Consider the following 12052-nt stretch of genomic DNA (forward strand, 5'->3'; position numbering starts at 1 on the left):
GCGAACCGCAATCCTCCTGTCTTAGCCTCCTGAATGCTGGGATTACAAGCGTGCGCCACCATGCCCAGCTTCTCAGCTACTTCTCGGTGAGGCCCTCTACAATTCAGTGAGACCCCGTTTCAAAATACACAATAAAAAATAGGACTGGGGATGTAACTTGGAGGTAGAATGCCTCTGGGCTCCATCCCCAGTACTGCAAAATAAAGGAAGAAAAAAAAAGAAAAAAGACTAAATAGGGCTGGCGGTGTAGCTCGGAGGTATGATGCCCCTGGGTTCCATCTCCGGTACTACAAAAAAAAACTCATAAAAATAAAACAAACAAACAAACAAACAAAAAAGAGAGATAGAGAAATGAATTGTAGAGTAAATCTTAGTTGATAGAAATATTCATTTGTCCTGTACTACTCCAACAAAATATATGCAACTGGAAATGGAAAAAAAATTTTTTTGGTGGGTCTGGGAATGGAACCCAGGGGTATTTGACCTCCAAGTTACATCCCCTGCCCTATTTTGTATTTTTATTTTAAAACAAGGTCTCACTAAGTTGCAGAGGGCCTCACTAAGTAGCTGAGGCTCCAGTCTCAGCCTCCCAAATGCTGGGGTTACAAGCATGCGCCACCATACCCAACTTATGGAAACAAATTTAAATACTAACAATTCTTTTTATTTATTTTATTTTATTGCAGGTCTGAGGATGGAACGCAAAGGCATTTGACCTCTGAGCTACAACCCTGGCCCTATTTTTTATTCTTTATTTTGAAACGGGGTCTCACTAGGTTGCGGAGGGCCTCACTGAGTAACTAAAGCTGTCCACGAACTGTAATCCTTCAGTGTCTGCCTCCCGAATGCTGGGATTACAAGTGAGCGCCACCACACCCGGCCTAACAATCCTTTTTAATAACACAAGAAAGTATATTCCCTCCATCAGTCTTAACAGTATACTTCTATATTTTTCAAACTTATATAACATTAAGACCAATATTTCTGATAAAAAGATATACTTCCTACCTTGATGCACCAAATGCTGTACATGTGAAATAAAGCTGTCTAGTTTCAAATGGTATTAGAAAAGGACACTTGCTGGTTAACTGTTCACACCAGTCTGGTAGAGCTCCACTTGCCAATGCCAATGGTTCCTGCAAATTAACAAATTTAAGAATGTCTTAGTGCTAAAAGGCAATCAAATCTTAAATCAATATTGAATGCAGAAGACTCTATATCCAACGCCGGGCGTGGTGGCACACACCTGTAATCCCTGCGCTTGGGAGGCTGAGACAGGAGGATCGTACAGGTTCGAACCCACCCTCAGCTACTTAGTGAGACCCTGTTTCCAAATAAAATATAAAATAGGTATGGGAGTATAGCCCAGAAGTAGAAAGCCCCTGGGATCCATCCCCAGTACCACCAAAAAAAAAAAAAAAAGGCTATATCCCAAATTACTGAATAAGAGAGAAAAACAAATGGAGAAAGGACAAAAAGGAATATTGCAAAAGCCTGACAGGTACAGAAAATAGCCCACCGATGTGATGTAATTACCTCAATCTGCTGCAAAATTTTTGTTGTGATTTTCTTGCTAGTAAATTCATCTGGTGGAAAAGTAAACTGAGGCTGCTCTTCACCATCTATAAAATTAAAAGAAAAAAATGAATAAAAATTTAACTCCACTTGCTTCTAAGATGCTTAGAAATGACACAGGGCTTCTTACAGACCTTCTTGGGATATTCTTGAATAAGGGTCACTTGCAACAATATACAGAATACGAAGAAGTTGAAGGACATCTTCTACGCCACAAGAGTTCTGTCCATTGCCTGCTTTGGCCTGAGGCTGTTCTTTTATCAAATTAAGGATATCACTACTTTGAAGACTAGAAATGGCCCCCTGGCTTAATCCAGACTTTGTTCCATGCTCACAAAAATCCTAAAGAAACAAGTTGCAAAAGTAGCCATCAATCACATTTTCAAGAAGTGTTATACATTCTTCTGATAGTGTTACTTTAAAAAGGTTAGGTTTGTCAAAGCTTTACCTTCTTTTGAAATAAAATTAGTATCACACAAGATAAAAATCAATGTACCCTAAACCATAAAATTCCCAGATAAAATATAACCATATAAGCCATAGTTAAAAGTCTGCATTCAGATCAAATATCCAAAGCCTTTGAAATTTTAATATTGACACATTAACAATGTTAATTCACTACTTATTTTTTTAGGTGTCCCCAACAAATCAGTCTTCTCTAAGCTTTTATCTTTCTTGCAGTGCTGGGGATTGAACCCAGGGCCTCATATGTACTAAGTAAGGCCTCTACCACTGAGTTACACCCCCAACTCCTAAAGCTTTTAGAGCTGCAAAACAAAGCATAAAGTCATTCTCAATCAGAATAGTGTTCTGAAGCAAATATATACCTTATATGCAGCTATGAGCTGAGAACAATTTCTGTTTTTCCTAATACTTTTATTAGTGCCAGTTAATTTCCAGTGGCGCAGGAAAGCTGCATCTGCATTCTTCTGCAGGTAGGTTATCAAGTCATTCTTTGGTAATTCATCAGTGCCAAGGTACTGCTCCACATGCTCTATAGACCAGCAACCCTACAACAGGAAAAACCAAAATGTTGGCCTTTCCTAATACTACAGTCCATAATACTTAACATGCATCACATGAGGTATGTTTAAGATCATGCATTTAATCTAAAGTATTCCAAATGGTTCACTGCAAGTGTTAGTTTTTTCCTCTTGACTAAACAGCAATAAGAGCTTTTCTAAAAATAACTTACCATCTTTCCATTTTCCTTTTCTTTGTCAGAATCCTTCATTTCTCTGTACATGATTCTAAATATAAAGACATTGATTTAAGTTAATTTATATATCACATCATATATATATAATTTTTTTAAATTTTGGTGGTACTGGGGATTAAGCCTAGAGGGCATTCTATCTCCTAACTACACCCCCAGCCCTATTTTTTATTTTTTTATTTTGAAACAGGTCTCCCATCCAAGTACTGAGGATTCAGCTTCGTGACTAGCCTCAGCTACTTAGTGAGGCCCTTTGCAACTCAATGAGACCCCATTCAAAATAAAGAATAAAAAATAGGCTGGGGGTAGAGTTCAGAGGTAGAATGCCCCTGGGTTCCATCCCCAGTACCACAAAAAAAAAAAAAAAAAGAAAAGAAAAGAAAACGAGGGTCTCACAAAGTTGGAGAGGGCCTTACTAAGTAGCTGAGGCTGGGCTTGAACCTATAATCCTCTTATCACAGCCTTCCAAGTACTAGTATTACAAAGTGGTCGCCACCACGCTCAGCTCAAATCATATTCTTTAAAAAGTATATTAATGATCCATTCCCTAAAAATATGCTTCCATTAAACAACGAACTCAGGAAGAATTTTTTTTTTTTCCCAGTACTGGAGATGGAGCCCAGGGGCATTCTACCTCCAAGCTATACCACCAGCCCTATTTTTTATTTTTTGAAATAGGGCCTCACTGAATTGCAAAGGGCCTCACTCAGTAGCTGAGGCTGTCTGCGATCGGCAATCCTCCAGTCTCCACCTCCTGAATGCTGCGACTACAAGTGTGTGCCACCACACCCGGCCCAGAAAGAATTTTAAGAAAAAAGTATTTGTTGATAATAAAGAAAAGTAGCTGAAACTATATTCCTGAAAATTAGCCTTACAGAAAAAAAAGCATAGCCGGGTGTGGTGGCACACACTTGTAATCCCCGCGCTTGGGAGGCTGAGACAGGAGGATCGCACAGGTTCGAAGCCAGCCTCAGCTACTCAGTGAGGCTTCCAGCAACTTAATAAGACCCTGTTTCCAAATAAAATATTAAAAAAAAAAAAGGTCTGGGAGTATAGCCCGGAGGTAGAAAGCCTCTGGATTCCACCCCCAGTACCACCAAAAAAGAAAAAAGAAAAAAAGAAAAAAAAGCATACATAAAATATAGAACCTTTTATTGGGGATTGAATAATACAGATGTGTCCTCCTAGTTACACCCTCCTCCTTATTTTTAATTTTCTTTTATTTCCTTTTTTTAAATTTTGGTGGTACTGGGGTTCCTGGAAACCCTTCTACTTCTGGGCTATACTCCCAGACCTATTTTTATACTTTTTTATTTGGAAAAAAGGTGTCTTAAGCCAGTGTGGCTGGCTTCAAACCTGCCCGATCCTCCTGTCTCCGCCTCCCAAGCACAGGGATTACAAGCGTGCACCACCATACCCGGCTTTTATTTACTTTTTTGCGGGTCTGGGGATGGAACCAAGGGGCATTTGACCTCTGAGCTACACCTCCTGCCTTATTTTGTATTTTTATTTTGAAAGGGTCTCACTAAGTTGTGGAGGGCCTCACTAAGTAACTGAGGCTGTTTGTGAACTGCGATCTTTCTGTCTCAGCCTCCTGAATGCTGGGATTACAAGTGTGCGCCACCACACCCAGCTTTAATATTCATTTATTTATTTACTTATTTTTGTGTGGTACTGGAGGTTGAACCCAGGGAAATTTTACCTCAGAGATACACCTTCAGTTCTTTTTTCTTTTTTATTTTTTTCTTTTGGTGGTACTGGGGTTCCTGGAAGCCCTTCTACCTCCGGGCTACACTCCCACGGGCTACACTCCCAGACCTATTTTTTAACTTTTTTATTTGGAAACAGGGTCTCTTAAGCCAGCATGGCTGGCTCCGAACCAGCGTGATCCTCCTGTCTCCACCTCCCAAGTGCGGGGATTACAAGCGTGCGCCACCACGCCCGGCCAGTTCTTTTTTATTTTGAAACAAGGTCATGTTAGGTTTCTGAGAGTCTCTTTCTTTGCTGAGGCCGTCCTCGAACTTGCCATCCTTCTGTCTCAACCTCTCAACTACTGGATTACAGGCATGTGCCACTATGCCTAGTTAGGTTTTATTTTTGAAACAGGGTCTTTCAAAGTTCCTGAGAGTCTGGCTATATTGCTGAGCCTTGCCTTGAACCTGTGATTCTCCTGTCTCAACCTCCCAAGTACTAGGATTGCAGGGGTACACCACCACACCTAACTGAATTTCTAAAGATATGAAATGATGCTCTATACCAAATATTATGACATTCATATATTGCTGTAAAAATAAAATGGGAGCTGGGTATAGTGGCGCACGCTTGTAATCCCAGCATTTGGGAGGCTGAGACCGGAGGATCGTGGTTCGCAGATAGCCTCGGCTACGTAGTGAGGCCCTCTGCAACTTAGTGAGACCCTATTTCAAAATAAAGAATAAAAAATAAATAAGGCAGAGGGTGTAGCTTGGAGGTCGAATGTCCCTGGATTACATCCCCAGACCCAAAAAAAAAAAAAAAAAAGAAAGAAAGAAAAGAAAAAAAATGGGATAAGAAATAGTTCTTCTATACCTACATAGAAAAGAAAGTGATTATATTAAACAAGGCACTGATGTCAATTTTTTTGATGTGTGATACTGGCATTCCTGGAAGCCCTTCAACCTCCAGGCTACACTCCCAGACCTATTTTATATTTTTTAAATTTGGAAACAGGGTCTCCTAAGCCAGTGCGCACGGCTGGCTTCGAACGTGTGCGATCCTCCTGTCTCTGCCTCCCAAGTGCGGGGATTACAAGCGTGCACCACCAAGCCTGGCCTGATGTCAATTTTTGAACTCTAATAAAAATTGAAGGGAAGGCCGGGCGTGGTGACGCACGCTTGTAATCCCGCGCTTGGGAGGTGGAGACAGGAGAATCGCACAGGTTTGAAGCCAGATGCGCTGGTTTAAGAGACCCTGTTTCCAAATAAAAATATAAAAAAATAGGTCTGGGAGTGTAGCCCGGAGGTAGAAGGGCTTCCAGGAACCCTAGTACCACCACCAAAAAAAAAAAAAAAAAAAAAAAAACACTGAAGGGAGATTATGATGACCTTCTGTTCTATCTTAATGAAATGAACCTTTTATTGGACATTATATAAGATTATTAAAGATAAGAGAAATAAATTAACAAAACTGAGTTACAATAACAATTATGTAACAATTTATTATTTATGACATATATATTTGTGGTACTGCAAATTGAAGCTCAGTGCTATTTTATTTTTTATTTTAAAACAGGGTCTCTCGTCCGGGCATGGTGGTGCACGCTTGTAATTCCCCCACTTGGGAGACGGAGACAGGAAGATTGTGTAGGTTCAAAGCCAGCCATGCTGGTTTCCAAAAAAAAAAAAAAAAAAAGTATAAAATAGGTCTGGGAGTATAGCCCAGAAGGGCTTCCAGGAACCCCAGTACCACCAAACAAACAAACAAACAAACAAACAAACAAAAAAAAACAATAATAAATAAAACAAACAGGGTCTGTCTCTCTTGCCAGGTGTGGTGGCACACGCTTGTAATCCTAGCATTTGGGAGACTGAGACCGGAGGATCATGGTTCGCAGACAGCCTCAACAACTTAGTGAGGTCCTTTGCAACTTAGTGAGACCCTATTTCAAATAATAAAATAAAACAGGGTCTAAGTTGCTGGAGGTCTCACTAACTTGCTAGGACTGACCTCATACCTTCAATCCTCCTGTCTCAACTTCCCAAGTACTAGGATTATATGCACATGACACCATGCCCAGCTTATGTTATTAATATTATGAAAGACTAAATATATTTTGAGTAATACTTATAAGGTACTTACTACATCCCATAAGTAACCAAGGCACTTTACATCTATCAATTCATTGACTATTTACAACTTATTTATTTATTTATTTATTTAATTTATTTATTTCTTGTGGTACTGGGGGTGGAACCCAGGGGCTTTTCTACTTCTGGGATATACTCCCAGACCTATTTTCTACTTTATTTGGAAACAGGCTCTCATTAAGTTGCTGAGAGCCTCACTAAGTAGCTGAGGCTGGCTTTGAACCTGTGCGATCTTCCTGTTTCAGCCTCCCAAACACTGGAATTACAAGCACGCACCACTTTCTAGATTAGGAGAGTTAAGCATCACTGGGTATGGTGGAGCACACTTGTAATCCCTGCGCTTGGGAGGCAGAGACAGGAGGATCACGCAGGTTCGAAGCCAGCAGCGCTGGCTTAAGAGATCCTGTTTCCAAATAAAAATATAAAATAGGTCTGGGAGTGTAGTCCGAGGGTAGAAGGGCTTCCAAAACCCCAGTACCACCAAAAAAAAAAAAAAAAAGGAAAGTTAAGCATCAAATTTTAAGTATGCCCAGGTTCATTTGTTCAAGAGAATAAATGAAACAGAAAGATAAGCTTGGTGGGCTAAATTCACATACTCCAAAATAAAAAATAAAAGTACTTAATACTTCATATACAAACTTTATAAAGGAGTTCAACTGATACTCTTTTTAACTATTACATGAAGTCAAGATTATTTCTAGTTCTAAAACTTAAGATATTCTACATCAGGAATCAGAAATGTGCCCATCTGTTCCTTGTAAGTAATAGAACAAGGAACAAATATTTTCTATTCCTAAAACTCAAAATATAGAAACACAAAGCTTTGTGATTCCTATGCAATGTAACAGTATCTTTTTAAATATTCGGGTAAACTCTCTTACGTGTATGTTGGCTCCCAAATACGCCTGAGTTTATCTGACTTCACATTGCCATTACAAGACAACTGGAGCAGTTTCTGCACATAGTAAAAGATGGTCGATCTGAAATTGGTGAGTGGCAATTCAACTTCTCGGGTTGTTCCAAGACCCGTTACTTTCAAAGTAAGGGCTAATCGAGGTGATGGAGTACACTCGACTTCTTCCAAGAGCTCTGAATGAGGTGTTCCTAGAAATTTGGAAGACTTATAAAAAACAACCATACTAAAACAATCCACAAATAAACGGGAGACAAAGCTATATGAAATCCAAATTCTTTTTGCCACAAATAGATATGTCATACACATTTATTGGCTGTCCTCAAACTGCGATCCTCCTGTCTCAGCCTTTAAAATGCTGGGATTACAAGTGTGTGCCACCACCCCCAGCTCTGCCGATAGTAATTTATACTAAAGAATATTAGCTCTGCATCCTGTTTTGTATACATTGACAACTAATAATATTTATCTTGTCAAAAATAGAAAGTTATCTTAATCATGTTCAATAATAGGGATATGGCTCAGTTAAGGTATAGTGATATGTCATGCAATGAGTAAAATATTTTAGATAAGAACTGGGCAAGCTGGATGTGGTAGCGCAGGCTTGTAATCCCAGCATTTGGGAGGCTGAAACTGAAGAACTGCAGTTTACGGACATAGCTTGGAGGTAGAATCACCCTGGGTTCCGTCCCCAGTGCTGCAAAAATAAATGAATAAATAAACTTATATAAATGTGCGCCCACCATGCTCAGCTGCCATATACGTTTATTTATTTATTTTTTTTGTGGTACTGGGGGTGAAACCCAGAGGCTTTCAACCTCCAAGCTATACTCCCAGCCCTATTTTATATTTTTATTTGGAAACAGGGTCTCACTAAGTTGCTGAGAACCTCACTAGGTAGCTGAGGCTGGCTTCGAACCTGCGTGATCCTCCTGTCATAGTCCCCCAAGCGTGGGGATTACAAGCGTGGGCCACCATGCCCAGCTTTGCTATGTACTTTTAAATGTTTTACTTCATTTAATCTTTTTAACTACCTTACAAACAGGAACTATTCTCTCCATATAAGAGATATAGAAATTCAGGCTTAGCTTGGGGGACTTGCCCAATGCATTAGTTTTCTATTGCTGCAAAAAAATATTACCATAAACTGGGTAGGTCTGAAGTTACACAAAATTATTCTCTCACAGTTCTGGAGGTCACAAGTCTAAAGTGGACTGTGTAATGCTTCATTCCTACTGGAGGCTCTAGAGAAGCCTCTTCTTATTCTGGGGAGCTACCCACATTTTTAAGCTCTCAGCCCCTTCTGTTTTCTTATCTATATCTTCTCCTCAGACTCTGACCCCTCTGCCTCCCTCTAAAAGAAGTGCTGTGATAATATTAAGCCACCTGAATAATCCTCGATAATTTTCCCATCTCCAGATGCTTATCTTAATTATATCTGCAATGTCTCTTTTGTAATGTTCAGGTAACATATTGACAGGCTCCACAGGTTAATACCTGAACGTCTTTAAGGATGCCATTAGAATACCTACTATACTCTATAAAATTTTAAGGGGTGAAGTTGTCACCTAGGCCAAGGGACTCCAAAAGCCATAACTAGAATCACGCCATGGGTTTTCAAAATTAACAGGAGCCAGGCATAGTTTTGTATACTTGTAATCTTTACTTGGAAGGCTTAGACAGTAGGATCATACATTCAAGGACAACCTCTGCAAGTAGTGAGATGTTCATCAACCTACTGAAACCCTGTTTCCAAGAAAAAAAAAAACAAAAACAAGACTAGCAATGCAGCTCAGAGGTAAAAATGCCCCTGGGTTCAATCTCTAGTGCCTCCCCACATGCATGCACACACACAAAAAGGCTAATAGAAATATTAGCAAATTCAATCCAATAGAAAATAGAATAAAAAATTCCCCATCTTTAAATGATGCCTTGCTTTAAAAACTATAAAAATATTTTAGAACAATTTGTGTGTTGGAAGCTAGACATGATGGTGCACACTTGTACTTGGGAGGCCGAGACAGGAGGATCACAGGTTCTCCGCCAGCCTCAGCTACTTTAAAAAGCCCTCTGCAATTTAGTGAGGCCCTGTTTCAAAATAAAGAATAAAAAAATAAGGCTGGGGGTGTGGCTCAGAGGTAGAATGCCCCTGGGTTCCGTCTCCAGAACCACACACACACACACACACACACACACACACACACACACACACACACACACAAATTGTTAGAGTTGGAGATGCAACTCAGTGGTTCAATATAAGTTTAAACATGTACGAGGCTGTAGTTTCAATCCCTAGCACCAGAAATTTAATATATATATACTTATTTATATTTTATACATAATTTCCTCTTCTAAACTATGTTTCTTCAATGACCAACAAAGAGCTTTACCCAAAAAATTTTTAGTTATAACCTGTGAATATAAGCAAGTTACAAATGACCTTACTTTTCAAACTGTACATAACTATTTTAGTAAGTATCCTTTCAGGGGAGTTGGGGTTAGGGAGTACTGGAGATTAAACCCAGGGGCATTCTACCTCCAAGCTACACCCCCAATCTTATATTCCCCACACTGGCCTTGAGCCTCCCGTCCTCCTGTCTCAGCCTCCCAAGCACTGAGATTACAGCTTTGTGTCACTGTACCCGGCCTATTTGGTATCTATTAGAACTAAATCACAAAACTAAAACTGTACCTGGGGGTGGAATTTCTAAGTCAGTTGTCTGTTGGACATTAGTACGACCAGGTCTAGGATCAAAAGCAGGAACCAAAGCAGAAAACTGCCGCTTTAGCACATAATCATCATCCCATGTTCTCCGACGACCACCTTTAGTTTCATACTCTTCTTCTTCCTATTAAAATTTCAAATACAGTTAAAAATGACAAGATGAAAATTCTTATTTGAAGCCTAGCGTGGTGGTACACACTTGTAATCCAAGCATTTGGGAGGCTGAGACTGGAGAATCACGGTTCGTGGACGGTCTCAGCTACTTAGTGAGGCCCTCTGCAACTTAGTGAGACCCTGTTTCAAAGTAAAGAATAAAAAATTGGGCTGGAGGTATAGCTCGGAGGTCGAATGCCCCTGGGTTCCATCCCCAGACCCGCAAAAATAAATAAATAAAAATAAAAAGTGATGTGCTAGCTACAAAATAAGGTATGTTATATACTTCTTTATATAGCTGTTGTACTTCCTTATTTAGAGATACCACTTAAGCACTGAAGGAGCTAATATGAAAAGTACATATGAAAAAGTATGTTGCTTAATGGTTTGGGTTTAGCAAATGTAAGCTGCAGCAAATGTAAGTGGTAAATGCACAAATCTACACATGTGGTAATATGACAGCACACATACACCAAACCAATACCAAATTTCTAGCTTTGATATTATGCTATAATTAGTAAGTACGAAACTAATCACTGGAAATAGCCAGACACATAAAACCTTTTTGTGATATTTTGGCAGCTTCCTATGTACGCGTGTGTGCGTATGTGTGCACGTGCGTGCGTATGTTACTGGGGATTGAAACCAGGGGCATTCTAACTCTGAGCTATACTCCCAGCTCCTTTTTTATTCTTATTTTAAAACAGGGTCTCACTAAGTTGCAGAGGGCCTACTTTAAGTAGCTGAGGCTGACCACGAACCCAGATCCTTCTGTCTCAGCCTCCCAAATACTGGGATTACAAGCATACACCACTATTCCTGGCTTTAGTATCTTAAAAAGGGTGTTTTAACGCAAATTTCATTTCAGACTGAATTACTCACATAAATAATAGCACATTTAGGCATTACTTTAAATATCTCTATGGAAATGGGGTGGCAAGGTTGCAAGTAGGTCTGGTTGCAATCTCAGGAATGGCGGGTCCCTGGGGTGTGGCCTTGGAAATTATTTCCCTTTTTCCACTTTCTGCTGCCATGTCCTGAGATCCAGGGTCCCCAGCCTCACAGAGACTGAACTCAAAATCTCCAAACTGTGACCAAGTAATTCTTCCTTCTTTTAAACTACGTTGTCAGGTGTTTGGATTACAGCAGTGAAAATGCTGACAAGACAGGAAATGTTAAGGCAAATGATATATACTTACACACACACACACACACACACACACACACACACACACACACACACACCTACACCTTTACAGCTTTTTATTTTGTGGTACTGTTAATAGTATTCAGAGGTGCTCTACCACTGAGCTACATTGTACCCAGCTATTTTTTTTTTTAAATTTTGGGAGAGGGTCTTGCCAAATTGTCAAGGTTGGTCTTGAGCATGAAATCCTCCAATCTTAGCCTTTTTCTGGGGGTGGGGGGGTGGTACTGGGATTCCTGGAAACCCTTCTACCTCCGGGCTATACTCCCAGTGCTATTTTTTTATATTTTTTAAATTTGGAAACGGGTCTCTAAAGCCAGCCGGGCTAGCTTCAAACCTGCACGATCCTCCTGTCTCCGCCTCCCAAGCACGGGGATTACAATCATGTGCCACCACGCCCCACCTATCTTAGCCT

General features: G+C 40.0%; 1 protein-coding gene across 8 annotated transcripts in view; it reads right to left on the bottom strand.

The window, feature by feature from the left end:
- The window catches only part of HECTD1 (HECT domain E3 ubiquitin protein ligase 1), a gene marked incomplete at both ends in the record, with an annotated part of 106727 nt that overhangs the window by 14887 nt on the left and 79788 nt on the right, over positions 1 to 12052 (bottom strand). For 4 of the 8 annotated variants that reach the window (XM_080706756.1, XM_080706752.1, XM_080706751.1 and 1 more), the window contains 7 exons: positions 1009 to 1136; positions 1537 to 1622; positions 1710 to 1917; positions 2403 to 2585; positions 2771 to 2825; positions 7518 to 7740; positions 10245 to 10401. In XM_080706756.1, coding sequence (XP_080562882.1) covers positions 1009 to 1136; positions 1537 to 1622; positions 1710 to 1917; positions 2403 to 2585; positions 2771 to 2825; positions 7518 to 7740; positions 10245 to 10401 — 1040 coding nt within the window. The remainder of the gene's footprint in view (positions 1 to 1008; positions 1137 to 1536; positions 1623 to 1709; positions 1918 to 2402; positions 2586 to 2770; positions 2826 to 7517; positions 7741 to 10244; positions 10402 to 12052) is intronic. The other 4 variants (XM_080706757.1, XM_080706755.1, XM_080706754.1 and 1 more) reach the window with 1 other exon arrangement.

This window comes from Muscardinus avellanarius (assembly GCF_963383645.1).
Source record: "Muscardinus avellanarius genome assembly, chromosome: 12".
Lineage (NCBI taxonomy): Eukaryota > Metazoa > Chordata > Mammalia > Rodentia > Gliridae > Muscardinus > Muscardinus avellanarius.